This window comes from Hyperolius riggenbachi, chromosome 5, assembly GCF_040937935.1.
Source record: "Hyperolius riggenbachi isolate aHypRig1 chromosome 5, aHypRig1.pri, whole genome shotgun sequence".
NCBI classification, from domain to species: Eukaryota; Metazoa; Chordata; class Amphibia; order Anura; family Hyperoliidae; genus Hyperolius; species Hyperolius riggenbachi.
In genome coordinates, this window is record NC_090650.1 from 178,982,410 (window position 1) to 179,005,269 (window position 22,860).

Consider the following 22,860-nt stretch of genomic DNA (forward strand, 5'->3'; position numbering starts at 1 on the left):
GCCTACAGTATGTACAGTATACGCTGTTCTCTAGTGCCTGCACTGTGTGCTGATTTACCTCCAGTGTGTACAGTATAAGGTGTTACTCTGTGCCTTTACTGATTGTAAACCAGCTGTATTGTATGCTGATCCCTGCTACAGTATGTACAGTATTAGCTGTAAAGCCTGGTACACACATACAATTTTGATTAGCCAATTTTAGCTCTGTTCATCAAATTCATTGTCTGTTGGCCCATTTCCTGCATGGGGGTGGTAAAAGTGATTGACCAATCGGAATTGTATGTGCGTATACATCTTTGATCTATGCCTATACTGATTATGCGCGCGCCACATATACTCCCCACCTAGTGCCCCCAATCTCCAAGGATCCTAGGAACGCCCCTGCCTGGAAGTATTTAAAGAAAACCTGTAACAAGAAAAAGTGCCCCTGGAGGTACTTACCCTGGGAGGGAGAAGCCTCCGGATTCTATTGATGCTTCCCCCGTCCTCCTCCGTCCCACGGTGGTCTAGCTGGGCCCCTCCAAACAGCGGTAATGTAAAATATTTACCTTAATGGCTCCAGTGCAGGTGCAGAAGCAACTCCCGGCTTGGGATCAGGTGGAAATAGCCCATCTTAGTCGGGTCCGCTCTACTAGCAAGTCGCCTGCGCAGTAGAGCAGACCCGATTGGGATCGGCTATTTCTGCCTTAGCCCATTGGGAAGTGCTAATGCGCTTGCGCTGGAGCCGAGGAAGGAAAATATTGCAGGCACTACTGAGCCTGCACCACAGTACGACAGTTTGTCGGCTGTGCTTTCGGGGGGGCCCAGCAAGACCATTGTGGGACGGAGTCGGACGGGGTAGGCCTCGATAGGATCCAGAGGCTTACCCCTCCCGAGGTAAGCACGCCCCAGAGGCACTTTTTCTGTTACAGAGTCTCGTTAAGTCCAAACTCAAAATCCACCTGTTTAGCATGGCATTTACATACACATGACTATTTCATCTGTAACACAGTCCAGCCTGCAACCCTACATTGATCTGAGACATATCTATGCACTGTCAGTCCTATGGGAGAAAAAAACGGTTTACAAATGTGATTGTATTGTATACATACAGTAGATAACATGAAAAACAGACGTGGTGAGATAATTCATGAGAAAATACTTTATATTGCAAAAACCTTGCCATTAAAGACATGATGATAACCTTAGTTATTCTGATTAAAATGGGAAAGTTTACTTCTTGACCAATAATATGAAAATTGCTATTTAGCCAATTCTTAAAGAAAACCTGAACTGAAAAATAAAAGTCAAAATAAGCATACACAAGTCATACTTGCCTCCCATGTAGTCTACTCCTCAGTCTCTTTCTCCTGTCCCGCTTCCTGTTTGTTTGCTGTGATCAAGGGAATTTTCCATCCTCCATTTTGAAAATGGCCATTACCCATAACAGCTGTCTGGTCAGCACACAGTTAAACTGTAACATTGCCCACTTGAGCCATAGGGAAACATGGACATTACCTGGTACATCAGTTTTCCTCTCAGCTATAACTGACAGCAACTGATATTTTACTGACAGAAACTGATATATTTCAGATCTGACAAAATCTTGTCAGAACTGGAAGGGCTTATTGTCAGAAGAAAATGGTAAGCTTCTGAGAGGAACTGATGGCAAGGTAACTATGTAATGTTCTTTTGAAGTTACCTCATGTGTTTATTTTAAATAGTTTTACTCAGTACAGGTTCTCTTTAAATCCAAAGGAATTCTAGTATTGCCACATTGAATTGAATTAATCAAACAAAGGCTTGATTTTCAAACTATTTTGACATTCCCCCACAAATGTATACTTACATCTTCATATATCTGTGGACATCAGCAGGAAGAGAAGAGCCATCAAAAACAAAATCCTCCACCATAACATTAAGTGTTAGCCGTGATCTCCAGTGTGACACAGGTTCATCGAGTGCATTGGATTCTTTTTTGTCGGTATCAATTTGCTTAAAATAAATACAAATACATTATAAATATCATCAAGAAATTTGATTCCACCTTTATTTATCAAATAATTTTAAGTTGGCTGCCTACAGACCATGTGCAGAAAGTATATTTATGTTTTTTGCAGCACTTAAAGAGAACCCGAGGTGGGTTCTAAGAATGCTAACTGCACACAGAGGCTGGGTCTGCATATACTGCCCAGCCTCTGTTGCTATACCGATCCCCCCACATGCCGTTTGCTCTCTGCTTGACCCCCATAAATCATAAGCCGAGCTGTCGACACGCAGCGCGTCGCAGCCGGCTGTTTACCTCTGGATCTGTCACTCTCGACGCTCCCCCACCTCCTCCATAGCGCCGGTCCCCGCCCGCGTCCCTTCCCTCCCCGCTGATTGGAGGGAAGGGACGTGGGTGGGGGAGCGGCGAGGAGGAGGCGGGGGAGCTCCGAGACTGACAGAGGTAAACAGCCGGCTGCGACAAGATGCGCGTTGAAAGCTCGGCGTATGATTTATGGGGCTCAAGCAGAGCGCAGGGGGGGCCTGTGGGGGATCGGTATAGCAACAGAGACTGGGCAGTATATGCAGACCCAGCCTCTGTGTGCAATTACCGTTCTTAGAACCCACCTCAGGTTCTCTTTAAGAGCAACATCACTACGATACATTGCAATGAACCTCATCTTCAAAGACTCTATGCTGGAGTATATTAACCTCCCTGGCGGTAAGCCCGAGCTGAGCTCGGGCTATGCCGCGCAGGAGGAGATCTCAGCCCCTGGTGGGGCGATTTTCACCATTAAAAATGCTGTACGCGCAGCTGGCACTTTGCTAGCCACGTGTACAGCTTGATCGCTGCCGCTCTACGGCGATCGCCCGCACGCAGCGGCGGAAGAGGGCCCCCCCCACCGGCCAGAGCCCTGCGCTGCCCGGACCAATGAGTTCCGGGCAGCGCTATGGGCTAGATCTGAGGCTCCTGACTCAGGACGTCGGCTGACGTCCATGACGTCATTCCGATCGTCGCCATGGCGACAGGAGAAGCCAAACAGGGGGGCGCGTTATATTTTTGCTATTGTTGCCGGCGACGATCGAACTAGAGGGACACATGCGCCCTCTAGTGGAGTTTCATGTACTCTGGTAGCTTTACATTAAACATAAAAAAAAAATTGGATTTCTGCAATTTTTGCAGAAAAAATAAACTGCCAGGGAGGTTAATGAACCTAATCCCACCAACCTGTGCTAGGATTTTTACAAATTGTCTTATATGGAGGTAACAGAAATGTGCAAACCTAATCTGTAAAATACTGCATACAAGTAAAAGGAGCACTGTAAATGCATGTAACAGCTTGAAACTTCACTAGCATTACAACAGGCCTTGCTACTGGGCCATAAGGCATTGGTAAAGGTTTTTAGAAAATTCAGGACACATTTTGTGGAGAAACCTAGAAAATAAGGTCTTCTTAGATAAGAAGTACTTTGCAATTCAAAGTTAAAACAGCTATGTTTACAGAGGTGGTCTGTAATTGCAAATAATCTGCAAGCCAACAATAAAGGGAACCTGAAATAAGAGTAATATGGAAGCTGCAATCTGCTTTCCTTTATAAACAATTCCAGGTGCCTGACTGTCATGTTCAGCTTTTGGCTTTAGTTGTTTGTGAATCAAGTCACACCAGAGTCAATGCACCTGAACTGAATACTCATATTGCGCCAGTGGCTTAAAGTGTAACTGTCGGGCATAAAATAAAAAATCAATTTGTTGCTTTTATCTGGTAAACAAGTGATAAGGATGCTAACCAGGCAATCCAAAAGTTAAAAATCACTACTACTTTTCTTGTTGATAAATGATCATTCCTCAGTTTACCTGACTCTTATTTGGTATATTGCCGCACAAAGGAAGTCACAGGGCATGCTGGGTTGTCTTTTTTTTTTTGCTTCTTTATTTCCCTTCAGACTTAACTAATGCAGCCTGATTGTCTGAAGCCTCTTTCCCTCCTGTTTTCCCCTCCCACACTTGTTACTCCTGTTACTCTCTGATTGGCCAATATTTCTCCTGCTGAGACAATGCACTTTCTATTTCAGGGCTGGGTGGGAGTGCCTTAAGACTGGGAGGAGGGCAATGCATTCACAATCAGGCAGAGGAGAGTAAGGGAGAAAATGACATCAGGAAGGACTTCAAAATAGACACAGTTAAAATGGAGAATCCTAGGAAGGATTTTCCCTTTTTTATTATAGAAAAAGAACTAAAATCAAAACGTGGGCAGTGTTATGTAAGTAGAGCAAGTATTTATCTACTTATATGTGTTTTATTTCTGAGATAGTATGGCTGACAGCTCCTCTAACGTATTAGAGGCAGAGCATCAACACAAAACTAAGGCAAATGGCATTGTTTATTAGCGAATAGAGAGGATAGCCTATATATTCCACTTACTTCATGTTCCCTTCAGAATAGCAATGGCTGCTGTAAAATCAGAGCAACCTGAAAACATTTTTTTCATCTGCATATTTTTTCCTCCTTGCATGATAATTATCCATAACGCTGAGCTAGTAGAAAATAATTTATATAAAACTACATATGTTAGAATGGTGCAACTTGTAACAACATATACAACAAACAACCACAACATTAAAACCATTGGCAGGTGAAGTTATAGTATTGACTATGTTGTAACCAGGGATGTGGTGTTAGAGCTATTATTTGGATATCTGGAGTCGGAGTTAACAAAAATGTACCGACAAAGAAAAAAAAAAGGATAAAATGTTATATTTCTCTATTGGCAATTACTCCCCATGCCTGACAAGGATGCGCATGATGTCAGGAATAGAGCCTGCGCAGTAGTGCCAACCCAATTGAGCTCAGCTATTTCCGCCGGAGTTCGAGGGGGAAGATGGTACTGTGCCTGCGCTAGACCCAAAAAGTAAATAAAGCCATCTGCAGGGGTCCCAGCACTGGATCGGGGCTACTGTGGAGAAGGGGGGCAGGGAAGCCTCATTAAGATTCAGTGGCTTGCCCTTCCTGAGGTAAGTACCACCCAGAGGCATTTTTTATTAATTACAGATTCTCTTTAATTAATAGAGACCAAGTAGGGTTTGTTCTAAAGCATATGGAAAAATCTTAACTTGATAAACCATGCTACCCAATCAAAATCGCCCTTAACCACCCACCATGATTGCGGCAATGTATTTACGCCCTGCAGAAGATATACTTCTCCCACAGCCGCTCGCTTCCATGCTTGTTCTTGGTGCCAATTGTTAGAGGGGAGATCAATAAATGAGAACGCAGTTCACATTCATTGATCTAAGTCCCCGTGTGAAATATTGCCGGCATCAATGAGATGCCTACATCATTGTTATAAACTTAACTATCCATGCACACATTACTTCCTGTTCGCGTACTATTAGTACACGGCTGGAAAAAAAATGAGAGGGGACATCTTGTGGCCAAATAGTAAAATTAGACCTACATACATTTATTTCAATAAAAACACCTACACAGAATTTAAAATTAACTCCTAACCTCCCACATTCTCCCATAAATAGATACAATATTATATCCGCACAAAAGAATGTATATAAGTCCCATATGCTGCCAAGAAGTGAAAGTTCTCAGACTCCATACGCATATATCCATAGAAAACTTCAGTACTAAATGGTACTACACGTTGTCACTCTATCACCAAACTCCCTTCAAAGTGCAGTCTTACCGGTTTCCAAAAAGACCCAGATTATAATGTCTAAGCGTATGACTGGTCACAATAACGAACAATCCTCCTTTCTGATCACCATTAGGTCTCAAAGTGTCAGCTTTTCTCCTCCATGCAGCAGAATTGCTCCCAGCATGAAACAATAATAACCAAAGCAGATCTAAGTGTTCTCCGTTTAAATGTTCACTTATAGCTGAATTATTGCAAATTTCCTTCTGTTTAAAGAAGGCAAATTTCAACAAGCATTGCTTATTAGTAAGAGGGCTTTTCGGTCTCTTTTATCCCCCTATACATTCCTAGTGGTTTGGGTCACCCCAAACAGCTTGGTTACTCTGTTGTACTCGTCCAAGCCCTATCCCATACAGCCATATCAATCCCTGCCATGTACTGATAAGGGCCAAAAGCCTGAAATAAGCTGTCTACATGTGGGGTTGGTGTGGCTGTGTAAAATTTAAAGCTATAGGCTTGCTATACACCAGCGGTTCTGGATGCTTGTCTGGCTTACAGGGGCAAAAAGAGATCATTTGTATATTCAGTAGTGGTGCATTGTAAGTAACCACAAATGTTCTTTTATATCTGAATTTTTTGCAAATTTCCTTCGTTTTAAGAAGGCAAGTTTCACCAAGCATTGCTTATCAGTAGGAGGGCTTGTCGGTCTCTTTTATCCCCCTATACAGTCCTAGTGGTTTGGGTCACCCAGAGCTGCTTGGCTATTCCGTTTAAAAACAATCACTTTTATTGTGCAAGAGAAACAAATCCAGTACTCACATAAGGGCCCCTATGACAGGGACCCCTCAAAAGAAATTTGCGTGTAGTAAATCAATGGAGTGCTGTCCTCCCATCTGCCATCCATCTGTTTATAAATGGAGAAAACTTAGATCTGCTTTGGTTATTATTGTTTCATGCAGGGAGCAATTCTGCTGCATGGAAGAGAATGTAATGGTGATCTGAAATGAGCATTGTACGTTATTGTGGCCAGTCATAAACTTAGACCTTATAATCTGGGTCTTTTTGGAAACTGGTAAGCCTGCACTTTGAAGGGTGTTTGGTGATGGAGTGTCCATGTGAAGTACCATTTAGCACTGAAGTTTTCTATAGATTCTCCTATAAATACCCAAATAAAACTTTTACAAAAAAAAAAAAAAAAAGACAATTAAAAAAAAACATACCTTAGGGACTGAACTTTTATTTTATATTTTATATTTATGTCAAGAGGGTATATTACTGTTATTTTTGAAAATATGGGCTTGTAAATAGTGATGGACGCAAAACTGAAAAATGTATGTTTTTACCCCCAAATAAAATATTTGCACCATACATTGTGATAGGGACATAATTTAAATGGTGTAATAATCGGGACAAATAAATTTCATGAGTTTTAATTACGGTAGCGTGTATTATTTTAAAACTATAATGCCTGAAAAATTATGATTTTTTTTTATTTCTTTATTATTCCTGTTAAAATGAATGTATAATAAAATCATTCTTTGCAAAATGTACCACTCAAAGAAAGCCTAACTGTTGGCGGGAAAAAACTAGATATAGATCAATTCATTGTGATAAGTAGTGATAATGAAAGTCTAATTGATGGTGAAAAAAAACAAGATAAAGATCATTTTGTTGTGGTAAGTAGTAATTAAGTTACTGGCGAATGAAAGGAAGGAGTTCCTTATCCATAAGGGCTCCTGCGTCCTTTTTTACCTGATTCGGCCAAACATAGTCCATGTTGCCTTAAAAGCTGCCAGGGAAAGATATATAACAGATGGATTTACAATACTTTGCCTACTCTTTAGGATTTAAAAGAGGAGTCAAAGGAATAAAAGTATTTAATGAACCTTGAAAAAATGGACACATGGCTAGAAGGAAAAGGGGACCAAGAAGTTCTTTAAAAGAGAATCTGTACTCTAAAATTCTTACAATAAAAAGTATACCATTCTATTCATTATGTTCTCCTGGGCCCCTCTGTTCTGTTTCTGCCACTCCCTGCTGCAATCTTGGCTTGTATTTGCCATTTTAGGCAGTGTTTACAAACAAATGACATGGCTGCTAACCAGTTTGTGATAGGAGCTCAGTCTGTGACTCACACAGAGCCTTGCAGGGGGCTTGGAGAGGGTGTGTATAACTTCTATCCTATCACAAGCAGAGCAGCACATTCCTGCCTGAGCCCGACAAAGGTGACTAAGGAAAGAAAATTAGATTATATAACAGAGATAATACAGCCACTGTGCAACTAGGAAAGGCTGCAGTAAGACAGACCACATTAGAACAAGTATAGGAACTTATAGGATAGAAGAAATAAGGCGGAAAATTTTGTTAAGGTGGCCATACACTGGTCGATTTGCCATCAGATCGACCAACAGATAGAGCCCTCTCTGATCGAATCTGTTCAGAGAGGGATCGTATGGCTGCCTTTACTGCAAACAGATTGTGAATCGATGTCAGCATGAAACCGATCACAAGGCCAGAGAGCACTCAACTGTTTAAACTTCCTGCCGGGTCAGGACGTTCAGTGAAGCTGCAGCCTGGAGCCCAGCGGAGAAGAGACAGCGGTGACCGGGGGGGGACTCGCGCCGCCCGGAGCAGTTAATGTATTGGCGCTGTATTGTGTCGGTCGTCGGGCATTCGAACGCCGCTATCGACGCACTCGCCGGTGATCGAGCAAAATCTTCTGCATGGACAGAACGACGTGAACGATTGATTTCGGACGGAAATCGATCGCACTGTCAGCGTTTGCGCAACAATTTCACAGCAGATTCAATCACAGTGATATGTTGTCACCTGAAGACCTTCAGCACTTCATGGTAACTTTTAAGTATAGATCCTTTTATGCAAAGGAGCAGCTGAAACACAGTTTTAAGCTATAAAAAAAACCCCAGATGAGGCAACCTTAACAAACTGATAAAGGTGAAAGTAATGGGGGGATCCAAACATCACTCCCGCTCAGCCACATTTGCAGTCTACCTAGACAGGTCTATGATCTGTCTAACCACACCACACACAGACATTACAGAAAATACTTTCCAACTGCCTCTCTTGACAAATTCAATGCAAATACCTACACCTACCTCACAACACTGCACAGCCACTGGGGTTCACTGGAAAAATATAGTCCCACCGCAACCATCCATATTGTACTTTCTTGTTCAGTAGCTTGACTAACAACAATGAAATGGTAAAGGAAAAGACAAATAAAATTTTTATTGCGCTTTTCTCCTGGTGGACTCAAATCACAAGAGCTGCAGCCAGTAGGGCGTGCTCAGTAGGCAGTAGCAATGTTAGGGAGTCTAGCCCAAGGTTTCCTCACTGAATAGGTGCAGGCTTACTAAACAGGAAGAGCCTGAATATTGAACCCAGGTTTCTTGTGTCAAACACAGAATCTTAATCATTACACTATCCAGCCATGGTAAATAATGCAGTTGGTATTAGTCTTTAGCCTTACAATACTGTAAGCCAGAGCCTTACAGTATTGTAAGGCTCTGGCTGTGGTTGGGAGAGGACCTCTCCTGCTGAGCTCCAACAGGCTCCTTTTGCTGGGTGCCCTGATCCAATTTCATCAGGACCGAGGACCTTGTCAGCATCATCTGCAGAACGAACCATCATCGGCAGCACAGACCAACGATGGTGGCGCGCACAGACGCAGCGGCTTCATGCTACCCACATAGGTGCTCTCTTCTATTACTTTTCTTCCTACTGACCTTCACTGACTCACAAGCAAAAGCAAGCATCTACTACAATCTCCAGGAGCTTGTACAGATCGGATCAAGCAACACAGGAATCAATACTTTACCACGGAATCAATACCGCAGGAGATTCTCAGATCACCCGGACTTACCTTAACTACTGCTATCCTCGGAAATAGACGAGGAAGAAAGCGAAGCAAGAGAAAACAAAAGAGAGGTAAGCGATCAGGACTGCTAACTAGACTCAGAGCTACTCCACATAAAACCCCTCTTCCTAGCGCACTTCTTGTTTGAATAGATTTAACCACTGTTTGCGGTGCAAAAAAAAAAAAAAAAATTCACTAAGGGCACACTGCCCTCTTCCAATGTGGCTCCCACCACTTACAGGACACTAATACACACATGCATGATGTCACTTAATGTGCACCCCAGGTGTGACGGCCCCCTTTTGGACACATTATGATGACATCTCCCCTAAGGAGATTTACTATTGGTTAATAGTCCTCTAATTAGCTCCCTCAGGGGTATAAGTAAGCGCTGACTGGGAATACCAGTCACAGAGGCGCTGAGCTTTGCACCAGACCTATCTGAGGTAAGAACTTTGAACCACTTTTACCCTATCACCTTCAGGTTTATTATCTATGACTTCTCACCACCTTACGGCCAATGCACTTACCTACAGTGGCTTGCAAAAGTATTCGCCCCCCTAGAAGTTTTCCACATTTTGTCACATTACTGCCACAAACATGAATCAATTTTATTGGAATTTTACGTGAAAGACCAATACAAAGTGGTGTACACGTGAGAAGTGGAACGAAAATCATGCATGAAATCAAACATTTTTTACAAATCAACGACTGCAAAGTGGGGTGTGCGTAATTATTCAGCCCCCTTTGGTCTGAGTGCAGTCAGTTGCTCATAGACATTGCCTGATGAGTGCTAATGTCTAAATAGAGTGCACCTGTGTGCAATCTAATGTCAGTACAAATACAGGTGCTCTGTGTCAGCCTCAGAGGTTGTCTAAGAGATTCTTGAGAGCAACAACACCATGAAGTCCAAAGAACACACCAGATAGGTCAGGGATAAAGTTATTGAGAAATTTAAAGCAGGCTTAGGCTACAAAAAGATTTCCAAAGCCTTGAACATCCCACGGAGCACTGTTCAAGCGATCATTCAGAAATGGAAGGAGTATGGCACAACTGTAAACCTACCAAGACAAGACCGTCCACCTAAACTCACAGGCCGAAAAAGTAGAGTGCTAATCAGAAATGCAGTCAAGAGGCCCATGGTGACTCTGGACGAGCTGCAGAGATCTACAGCTCAGGTGGGGGAATCTGTCCATAGGACAACTGTTAGTCGTGCACTGCACAAAGTTGGTTCTTATGGAAGAGTGACAAGAAGAAAGCCATTGTTAACAGAAAAGCATAAGAAGTCCCGTTTGCAATTTGCCACAAGCCATGTGGGGGTCACAGCAAACATGTGGAAGAAGGTGCTCTGGTCGGATGAGACCAAAATGGAACTTTTTCGCCAAAAAGCAAAACGCTATGTGTGGCAGAAAGCTAACACTGCACATCACTCTGAACACACCATCCCCACTGTCAAATATGGTGGTGGCAGCATCATGCTCTGGGGTTGCTTCTCTTCAGCAGGGACAGGGAAGCTGGTCAAAGTTGATAGGAAGATGGGTGGAGCCAAATACAGTGCAATCTTGGAAGAAAACCTCTTGGAGTCTGCAAAAGACATGAGACTGGGGCGGAGGTTCACCTTCCAGCAGGACAAGGACCCTGAACATAAAACCAGGGCAACAATGGAATGGTTTAAAACAAAACATTTCCATGTGTTAGAATGGCCCAGTCAAAGTCCAGATCTAAATCCAATCAAAAATCTGTGGCAAGATCTGAAAACTGCTGTTCACAAACACTGTCCATCTAATCTGACTGAGCTGGAGCTGTTTTGCAAAGAAGAATGGGCAAGGATTTCAGTCTCTAGATGTGCAAAGCTGGTAGAGACATACCCTAAAAGACTGGCAGCTGTAATTGCAGCAAAAGGTGGTTCTACAAAGTATTGACTCAGGGGGGGCTGACTAATTACACACACCCCACTTTGCAGTTATTGATTTGTAAAAAATGTTTGGAATAATGCATGATTTTCGTTCCACTTCTCACGTGTACAACACTTTGTATTGGTCTTTCACGTGGAATTCCAATAAAATTAATTCATGATTGTGACAGTAATGTGACAAAATGTGGAAAACTTCAAGGGGGCTGAATAAGTGTGTGTGTGTGTGTGTGTGTGTGTGTGTGTGTGTGTGTGTGTGTGTGTGTGTGTGTGTGTGTGTGTGTGTGTGTGTATGTGTGTGTACCAAAACTTTGGACACACCTTCTCATTCAAAGAGTTTTCTATATTTTCATGACTATGAACATTGTAGATTCACACTGAAGGCATTCAAACTATGCATTAACACATGTGGAAGTATAGTACATAACCAAAAGGTGTGAAACAACTGAAAATATGTCATATTCTAGGTTCTTCAAAGTAGCCACCTTTTTGCTTTGTTTGCTGCTTTGCACACTCTTGGCATTCTCTTGATAAGCTTCAAGAGGTAGTCACCTGAAATGGTCTTCCAGCAGTCTTGAAGGAGTTCCCAGAGATGCTTAGCACTTGTTGGCCCTTTTGCCTTCACTCTGCGGTCCAGCTCACCCCAAACCATCTAGATAGGGTTCAGGTATGGTGGAGGCCAGGTCATCTGGCGCAATACCCCATCACTCTCCTTCCTGGTCAAATAGTCCTTAAGGTGTGTTTGGGGTCATTGTCCTGTTGAAAAATAAATGATGGGCCAACTAAACCCAAACCGGATGGAACAGCATGCTGCTGCAAGATGCTGTGGTAACCATGCTGGTTCAGTATGCCTTCAATTTTGAAGACACAGTGGTTGGAACCAAGAATCTCAAATTTGGACTCATCAGACCAAAGCACAGATTTTCAGTCGTTTCACACTTTTTGGTTATGTACTATACTTCCACATGTGTTAATTCACAGTCTGGATGCCTTCAGTGTGAATCTACAATGTTGACAGTCATGAAAATAAAGAAATGTCTTTGAATGAGAAGCTGTGCCCAAACTTTTGGTCTGTACTGTATGTGTGTGTGTGTGTATCTATGTATGTATGTATGTATGTGTGAGTGTGTGTGTGTGTGTGTGTATATCCCCACTGTATACTAAACTCCTCCCCAACTCCACGCCCATTTTGTTTACCTAGACCCCCCCTCCCCCCCTCTCGAATTCCCAACTACCCCCCCCCCCCCCCCCTTCTACCTTTCTGAACAATATTGTTTTATTGACCATTTGATCTGTTGTACAAAAGATGACTTTTTATCTGATTATATCTTTTAGTTAAACTCTATGGACTCAATTCACTAAGCTTATCTCCTGTCTTTAATAACTCTTCTAGAGTTGTTACCATGGTGATAAGGCATATAGGCCTCAATTCACTAAGCTTATCTCCTGTCTTTAATACCTCTTCTAGAGTTGTTACCATGGCGATAAGGCATGTCGTATTCAGGAAACATTTTACCTCAGGCAAACCTTAAGTTAACTCTTCTGTCTTTAAGTTAACTCTTTAATCCTTGAATCTCGCCAAAGGACCAGCACCACTCGATGTATTTAGAAGCTCTTTATAAATTTATTGGCATCAATATGATAGCAACGACAGACGCTGTTTCGGCCCCCATGGGCCTTTATCAAGTTGCACAGGATCATCAAATGACAATATCAAAACTGCACATATATATAGTCAAACACAATTACCCATGATTCCTCCATCAGCCAATCACCAACACCCTAGGGCAGAGGACCTTTTTTTTTTTTTTTTTTTGTGTGCTGGTCAGCTGACAAGACATGTGATTTGTCATGTGATCATGACACCATTTTGCCTATCAGGGACTGCTGCAGCAGTTACATGTTATTGAGGAAACTCCTCTTGATCTCTGAGTGGTGAGATTCAAATTTGAACATTGTGTTTTTATTGGTGTATTTTTGGCATGAGTCTTCCATCAGGTCCTCTGCCCTAGGGTGTTGGTGATTGGCTGATGGAGGAATCATGGGTAATTGTGTTTGACTATATTTATGTGCAGTTTTGATATTGTCATTTGATGATCCTGTGCAACTTGATAAAGGCCCATGGGGGCCGAAACAGCGTCTGTCGTTGCTATCATATTGATGCCAATAAATTTATAAAGAGCTTCTAAATACATCGAGTGGTGCTGGTCCTTTGGCGAGATTCTATGTTGTGACCCCTTGGTACTGGGGTGAGGACCTAGGCACACTTTCCTGCACTAAAGCCACTGTGAGTGCTCCTGGGCACTTGGAAGAAACTCTTTAATCCTTAAAATAACTCCAGAGTTAAAGACAGGCTGTTCATTAACTGCGTGTGAAAATAACTACAGAGGAGGTAACTTAACTACAGAGGAGGTAAATTAACTACAGAGGAGGTAAATTAACTACAGAGGAGGTAAATTAACTACAGAGGAGGTAAATTAACTACAAAGGAGGTAACGTAAGGAATGAAGAGATAAGATAACTCTCTTACTGTGTGGAGGTAAGTTTTCTCTTGCCTTATTATCTCCAGCATGATCTTAGTGAATTGAGGCCATAGTATTCAGGAAACATTTTACCTCAGGCAAGCCTAAAGTTAAGTCTTCTGTCTTTAAGTTAACTCTCCAATCCTTAAAAAACCTCCAGAGTTAAAGATATGCTGTTAATTAACTGCGTGTGAAAATAACTACAGAGGAGGTAACTTAAGGAATGAAGAGATAAGATAACTCTCTCACTGTGTGGAGGTAAGTTTTCTCTTGCCTTATTATCTCCAGCATGATCTTACTGAATTGAGGCCATTATCTCCAGCATGATCTTAGTGAATTGAGGTCAATATGTCTTACTGAGCTAGCTTTCTCTGTCCCACAGTTTTATGTTTCATCTTTATTGCCTGATGAAGAGGGATATGCCCACGAAACGCGTTGCACTTGCACTTTCTGGAGTATGTAAATAAATTTTTGTTACTTTTGAATATACACAATACTTGTGTGTGTCTGCTTGGAGGAGATAAGTCCACCTCTGCCACTTCTCATTTTAAACATTTTAAAATATTTTATCCTTTTGGCGCCTCTGTCTGCTTATACAAGCATGCACACTGTTCAGAGGAGCTCACTAGAGCATTTTAAAATATAATAAAAACAATAATGAATAAAATGCAATGGCAGCTTTCAGAGCAGACAAACTGTACTTTGGGAACTTGTAATTTGTAAATGGACAATATCACTTGTGCACAAAAGCAAATATGGTAACTGAATGGGTAATAATAAGTAGGAAAACTAATTTTTATTGAATGTTATGTAAGAATTTCAGACCACTTTAAATGGATTAAACAAACAATGATCAGGAGGATATCTCCAGAAGAAAACATTAAAATCAAAGTAATTCCAGAGCTTGTCCAGAACTAAGATCCTTTGCCACAGATCGCTTTAACCACTTCACCCCCAAGGGTTTTTACCCTAACGGACCAGAGCAATTTTCACCTATCAATGCTCTTCGCTTTCATTTGCCAATAACTTGCCAAAATGATCTATACCTTTTTTTTTTTCACCACAAATTAGGCTTTTTGGGGGTGATATTTGTTTTCAGTAATTACTTTACTTTCTATCCAATTTAAAGGGAAAAACAAGGAAAAAATGAAAAAATACACATTTTCTCCAACTCCATTTGCTATAGTTTTAAAATAAACAATGCTACAGTACAGAAAACCCACACATGTTATCTGTCTATTTGTCCTTGTTATCCCAAGATTTAAATTCTGTCCCTAGTAAAAAAAAAAAGTATGGTGACAATATATTATTTGGAAATAAAGGTATATTTATTTTATGTTGTGGTTTTCATTTTCTCATTGCACAATAAAAATGATTACAAGCCCTTATTAGCAAAAATAAGAGTAATACACCCTCATGGCATACATATTAAAAAAAGTAAATATTTATGTATTCTCTTTTCAATTCTGTCATTTTTTTATTTTTATTTTTTTATACAAGTGTTTTATTTTGGTACAAAATATTTGAAAATAACAATTTTATTGCTTCTCATTCAATCTGCAGCTAAACAAAAATTTAAATGTCATAGTCCTCAAATCTCAAACACCCCAAATTCAATTCTCCCGCTTGCCACAATTAAAATGATACCATATATACATAATCAGATAACTTTTTGGCCACTCAATACACTGTTAACCATAAGCACTTAGGGGACTTAGGCACCAGCTCTCAAACGCCCTAAATGTTATTTTCTCACTTGTCACGGTTAAAATGATACCCTATGTACACAATCAAATAGCTTTTTGGCCACACAATATACTGTTAGCCATGAGCAGCACCAATTGATTTTTCAACGCGATTTTTTGTACCAAAAGTAATACAGTCATTCATTTTTACTAAAGCCCATGGAGTGTCTGAACAGTCAAGAAAAGCCACAAATGTCACCATTCTGAAGACTAGAGACCCAGGCCCACTCAAATATACGCATTTTTTAACATTTGTACATATGCAGTTTTGCTGAAATTGTAACATAACTTTGCATATGTTATTTTTTTTTACTATTTTTTTTTTCATATTGGCACAAAAAAAATCAAATTACATAGGCATCAGCTCTCAAACACCCCAAATTCTATTTTCTAGTTTGTCACAGTTAAAATCATAACGTATATACATAATCAATTAGGCTTTTTGGTACACAGCAGACTGTTAAAGAGGAACTCCAGTGAAAATAATGTAGTAAAAAAAGTGCTTCATTTTTTACCATAATTATGTATAAATGATTTAGTCAGTGTTTGCTCATTGTAAAATCTTTCCTCTCCCAGATTCACATTCTGACATTTATTACATGGAGACATTGTTACTGTGGGCAGGTTATTTAGCTGTTTCTAGCTGCTCTGGCTGTTAGACAGCTAATAACAGCTGTTTCCTGTCTCTGAACATTGTTACATTGTGGCTGTTTGCCAGGAGTACCGCGGTCTTCAGAGGTTCTTGTGGGAGGGATTTCAGCACAAAATCAGTCACACAGCGCCCCCTGATGGTCTGTTTGTGAAAATCATTGTCTTTCTCATGTAAAATGGGGTATCAGCTACTGATTGGGAAAAAGTTCAATTCTTGGTTGGAGTTTCTCTTTAACTACCAGTAACACTAAAGGCCCATTTTCTTCACCAAATGTAACTCATTCTTTCTTATCAAAGGCCCTGGAGTGACATAACATTTGATACATGTCATAAATATTACCATTGTGAAAACTAGAATAAGATCAACCCTGAGTGCGTTCTGTGCATGCGCAGTACAATATTTTCTCCTACAGCGTATGCGCAAGACACTCCCGGAGCATGATCGAGGACACGCACAGCCAGGGCCGTCCAGTCGCAAACAACAGGCCCTGTCGTCGGAATCAACACTAAGCCACTGCAGGGGACCAGAGGATCGTTCCAGGAAATTGCGGGTACAGGGCGGCTGCAGAGGGCTGGTAGAAGCCCCAGGTAAGTGAAACTCTATTTATTAGTTTAGTTAAGGTTCCCTTTAGGCAGGGAACACACTAGATGCGTTTGTTCGCGGTTTGCCAGGGACGGTAAAACGAGTACAATTTTACAGCGCACACGTACCTGCTTCAGCACATGCACGCTCCCGCACATGCACTTTAAGGCAGGGAATGCACTTGTTTTCCAGGTTCTCCGTTGGCTTTTTCGTTAGTGTTTAACGCAACCGTTTTTCCATGAACGTTTACGCATTTCAGTGTTTGTGGCACCATGTACTGTATGTAAATATGTGCATCATGTGGAAGAAAAGCAGAATGCAGTGCAATTTAAAAATGTGCGGAAGGTAAGGTTCCCTTTAGGCAGGGAACACACTAGACGCGTTTGTGCGCTTTTTGCCACGGCGGGCAAAATGCGCACAATTCTACAGTTCGCACATGCACTTCAAGGCAGGAAACACAGTTGCAGGCTGTTTTCCCCTGCAATTCCCAGGTCTTTCCTCAGCTTTTTCGTTTGAATTTAACTCAAACACGTTTGTGCACGTTTTCCCATGGACAGCAAAACGCGCACGATTTTAACGGACATCGAAGTCAATAACCTTGTGCGGGAAACGTGTGTAGCGAGTGTTTGTTCACATTTTGCTCATTTTTACGCTTTATTTTTACACATCGTGCACATTCGCATAATGTACATGCCGACAGAAATGTGGAAACATTTGTGGAAAAACATACACATTATGCATGAACGCAAAAGCCGACAGAGACCCGGGAATCACAGGGGAAAAAGGCCCTGCAAGTGTGTACCTGCTTTAAAGAACAGGTTCGAGGGGAAAGCCAATAATTACACTTACCGGTAATTGGATGTCCACATAGTCCTTCACAACAGGTCAACAATGAGATTGCCCCGCCTGCCAAGGGGACAGGAAGCACAAGATGCAATTAAATATCCACATCCTCCTATCTATCCTCAGTGCATAGAATATTTCCGACTTACCTTTTGAATTTGGGTGGGTATGTCAACCTGTTGTGGAGGACTACGCGGAAATCAAATTACCGGTAAGTAATTTTTGGCTTCCGCTTGCCTCCACAACAGGTCAACAATGAGAGTTAGAATATTCCCTCCTCTCAGGGCGGGACCACCGAAGACAATACTTTGTGATGGAACCCCAAGTCTTGGTTACTAGGTAAATCCAAATGGTAGTGCTTTATGAAGGTGTCATAAGAGCACCATGTGGAAGCCTTACACATTTGGAGTACTGAGGAAGAATTTCTTTCTGCCCAGGAAGAGGAGACAGCCCTAGCAGAGTGTGCTTTAACATTTATAGGAGCTGGCTTACCTGCTATTTCATAAGATTTGCTTATACATAACTTCAACCAGTTACTGAGAGTACTCTTGGATGCTCTTAAACCTTTACGAGCACCCTGAAAGTGAACAAATAAATTATCCTCCTTTCTCCATTCAGCAGCTTTATCTGAAATCTGATACAACTTGTGGAGAAAAACTCATAGGTAACTTAAAAGTGATCTTATCCAGCTGGATAGGCATAAATGGTGGTTTTATGTTTAAAGGAGTTATCAGGGGAAAACAGGTAAAATAAGTGGTACTTACCGGGGGCTTCCTCCAGCTCCAAGCTCCCAGGACGTCCCTCGCCGCAGCTCTGTCCGCAGCCTTTCGCTGCAGGTCCGTCCCGGTCCCCAGGCGATGACGTCAGAGCGACCTGGAGGTCGCTCTGTACTGCGCGAGCGGCGCTGTCAATCATCGCCACGTGGGCAAGAGCAGACTGCGCAGGCGCAGTGCGCCTGCGCAGTTTGCTCTGGCCCACGAGGCGATGATTGACAGCGCCGCTCGCGCAAGCGCAGTACAGAGCAACCGCCAGGTCGCTCTGACGTCATTGCCGGGGACTGGGACGGACCTGCGGTGAACGGCTGCGGGCAGATCTGCGGCGAGGGACGTCCTGGGAGCTTGGAGCTGGAGGAAGCCCCCGGTAAGTACCACTTATTTTACCTGTTTTCCCCTGAAGTAGGGGAGTACGGCGATACCACGTGTGGCACTTTTTGCACCCTAACTGCGCTAAGGGGCCCAAAGTCCAATGAGTACCTTTAGGATTTCACAGGTCATTTTGAGAAATTTCGTTTCAAGACTATTCCTCACGGTTTAGGGCCCCTAAAATGCCAGGACAGTATAGGAACCCCACAAATGACCCCATTTTAGAAGGAAGACACCCCAAGGTATTCCGTTAGAAGTATGGTGAGTTCATAGAAGATTTTATTTTTTGTCACAAGTTAGCGGAAAATGACACTTTGTGAAAAAAACAATAAAAATCAATTTCCGCTAACTTGTGACAAAAAATAAAATCTTCTATGAACTCACCGTACTACTAACAGAATACCTTGGGGTGTCTTCTTTCTAAAATGGAGTCATTTGTGGGGTTCCTATACTGTCCTGGCATTTTAGGGGCCCTAAACCGTGAGGAGTAGTCTTCAAACGAAATTTCTCAAAATGACCTGTGAAATCCTAAAGGTACTCATTGGACTTTGGGCCCCTTAGCGCAGTTAGGGTGCAAAAAAGTGCCACACATGTGGCATCGCTGTACTGAGGAGAAGTAGTACAATGTGTTTTGGGGTGTATTTTTACACATATCCATGTTGGGTGGGAGAAATAACTCAAAAGATTATCATTTACAGAGGTATTTCTCCCACCCAGCATGGGTATACCTTTAGGATTTCACAGGTCATTTTTGTTTCAAGACTACTCCTCACGGTTTAGGGCCCCTAAAATGCCAGGGCAGTATAGGAACCCCACTAATGACCCCATTTTAGAAAGAAGACACCCCAAGGAATTCTGTTAGGAGTATGGTGAGTTCATAGAAGTTTTTATTTTTTTGTCACAAGTTAGCGGAAATTGATTTTAATTGTTTATTTTTCACAAAGTGTCATTTATCGCTAACTTGTGACAAAAAATAAATTCTTCTATGAACTCACCATACTCCTAACGGAATACCTTTGGGTGTCTTCTTTCTAGAATGGGGTCATTTGTGGGGTTCTTATACTGCCCTGGCATTTTAGGGGCCCTAAACCGTGAGGAGTAGTCTTGAAACCAAATGTCGCAAAACGACCTGTGAAATCCTAAAGGTACTCATTGGACTTTGGGCCCCTTAGCGTACTTAGGGTGTAAAAAAGTGCCACACATGTGGTACCGCCGTACTCTGGAGAAGTAGTATAATGTGTTTTGGGGTGTATTTTTACACATACCCATGCTGGGTGGGAGAAATATCTCTGTAAATGGCAATTGTTTGATTTTTTTTACACAGAGAGATTTATCCCACCCAGCATGGGTATGTGTAAAAATACACCCCAAAACACATTATACTACTTTTCCTGAGTACGGCGGTACCACATGTGACACTTTTTTGCAGCCTAGGTGCGCTAAGGGGCCCAACGTCCTATTCACAGGTCATTTTGAGGCATTTGTTTTCTAGACTACTCCTCACGGCTTAGGGCCCCTAAAATGCCAGGGCAGTATAGGAACCCCACAAGTGACCCCATTTTAGAAAGAAGACACCCCAAGGTATTCCGTTAGGTGTATGGCGAGTTCATAGAAGATTTTATTTTTTGTCACAAGTTAGTGAAAAATGACACTTTGTGAAAAAAAAAAAAAATCAATTTCCGCTAACTTTTGACAAAAAATAAATTCTATGAACTTGTCATACACCTAACAGAATACCTTGGGGTGTCTTTTTTCTAAAATGGGGTCACTTGTGGGGTTCCTATACCGCCCTGGCATTTTACGGGCCTAAAACCGTGAGTAGTCTGGAAACCAAATGTCTCAAAATGACTGTTCAGGGGTATAAGCATCTGCAAATTTTGATGACAGGTGGTCTATGAGGGGGCGAATTTTGTGGAACCGGTCATAAGCAGGGTGGCCTTTTAGATGACAGGTTGTATTGGGCCTGATCTGATGGATAGGAGTGCTAGGGGGGTGACAGGAGGTGATTAAGGGTGTCTCAGGGGGTGGTTAGAGGGGAAAAGAAATGCAATCAATGCACTGGGGAGGTGATCGGAAGGGGGTCTGAGGGGGATCTGAGGGTTTGGCCGAGTGATCAGGAGCCCACACGGGGCAAATTAGGGCCTGATCTGATGGGTAGGTGTGCTAGGGGGTGACAGGAGGTGATTGATGGGTGTCTCAAGGTGTGATTAGAGGGGGGAATAGATGCAAGCAATGCATTGGCGAGGTGATCAGGGCTGGGGTCTGAGGGCGTTCTAAGGGTGTGGGCGGGTGATTGAGTGCCCTAGGGGCAGATAGGGGTCTAATCTGATAGGTAGCAGTGACAGGGGGTGATTGATGGGTAATTAGTGGGTGTTTAGGGTAGAGAACAGATGTAAACACTGCACTTGGGAGGTGATCAGACGTCGGATCTGCGGGCGATCTATTGGTGTGGGTGGGTGATCAGATTGCCCGCTAGGGGCAGGTTAGGGGCTGATTGATGGGTGGCAGTGACAGGGGGTGATTGATGGGTGGCAGTGACAGGGGGTGATTGATGGGTGATTGATAGGTGATTGACAGGTAATTGACAGGTAATCAGTGGGTTATTACAGGGAAGAAGAGATGTAAATATTGCACTGGCGAATTGATAAGGGGGGGTCTGAGGGCAATCTGAGCGTGTAGGCGGGTGATTGGGTGCCCGCAAGGGGCAGATTAGGGTCCGATCTGATGGGTAACAGTGACAGGTGGTGATAGGTGGTGATTGATGGGTAATTAGTGGGTGTTTAGAGGAGAGAATAGATGTAAACACTGCGCTTGGGTGGTGATCTGATGTCGGATCTGCGGGCGATCTATTGGTGTGGGTGGGTGATCAGATTGCACGCAAGGGGAAGGTTAGGGGCTGATTGATGGGTGGCAGTGACAGGGGGTGATTGACAGGTGATCAGGGGGATAGATGCATACAGTACACAGGGGGGGGGGGGGCTGGGGAGAATCTGAGGGGTGGGGGGTAATCAGGAGGGGGCAGGGGATAAAAAAAAATAGCATTGACAGATAGTGACAGGGAGTGATTGATGGGTGATTAGGGGGGTGATTGGGTGCAAACAGGGGTCTGGGGGGTGGGCAGGGGGGGTCCTGAGGGGTGCTGTGGGCGATCTGGGGCAGGGGGGGGGGGAAATCAGTGTGCTTGGGTGCTACATAGGGTGGCTGCAGCCTGCCCTGGTGGTCCCTCGGACACTGGGACCACCAGGGCAGGAGGCAGCCTGTATAATACACTTTGTAAACATTACAAAGTGTATTATACACTTTGTATGCGGCAATCGCGGGGTTAACATCCCACCGGCGCTTCCGTATGGCCGGCGGGATGTTGCGGCGGGTGAGCGCTGGCAGAGGATCGCGTCATGGATGACGCGATCGCTCCGCCCATGCCCTTACAAGGACCGCCGCCTCTGTGGGTGAGCTGGTCCTTGCAGGGTACACTTCCCGGCCGCCGCTGTGCGTTAGGCGGTCGGGAAGTGGTTAAGGCTTGTATTTCCCCAATACGCCTGGCTCTAGTAATCACTAACAGAAAACACGTTTTTAGCGTTAAGTCCTTTATGGAAATTTGATCCATGCAACGATAGCATTTAGGACTAAATTTAAGTCCCAGGGGGGTACAGTTGTTTTTTTCACCATTGATTTCCTTTTAACCGCCTTGATAATGGAGGGCTCACTTTCCTGGTGAGACTGGACACACCTATTACTCCCAAGCTCGGGACGTGTATGGCAGGCTGGATTATATGTTTGTTTCCCCTGTAGATATTGGGGGCTCTTCGGGTGTTGAGACGAGGTGGCACTCTTGGTCAGATCACGCTTCATTACAGGTAACTTTTCACCACCTTGGCTTTCCTTATTCGCTGGCTCATTGGAGGCTTAATGACTCTTTATTATCTGACTCCTCGGTGAGGGATCAGCTCTCTAACACTCTCGAGAATTTTTTGAG

At 43.0% G+C, this 22,860-nt stretch overlaps 1 protein-coding gene across 5 annotated transcripts in view; it reads right to left on the reverse strand.

The window, feature by feature from the left end:
* The window catches only part of CLPTM1L (CLPTM1 like), a 699,988-nt gene that overhangs the window by 587,809 nt on the left and 89,319 nt on the right, over nt 1-22,860 (reverse strand). For all 5 annotated transcript variants that reach the window (XM_068236456.1, XM_068236455.1, XM_068236457.1 and 2 more), the window contains one exon: nt 1,829-1,974. In XM_068236456.1, coding sequence (XP_068092557.1) covers nt 1,829-1,974 — 146 coding nt within the window. The remainder of the gene's footprint in view (nt 1-1,828; nt 1,975-22,860) is intronic.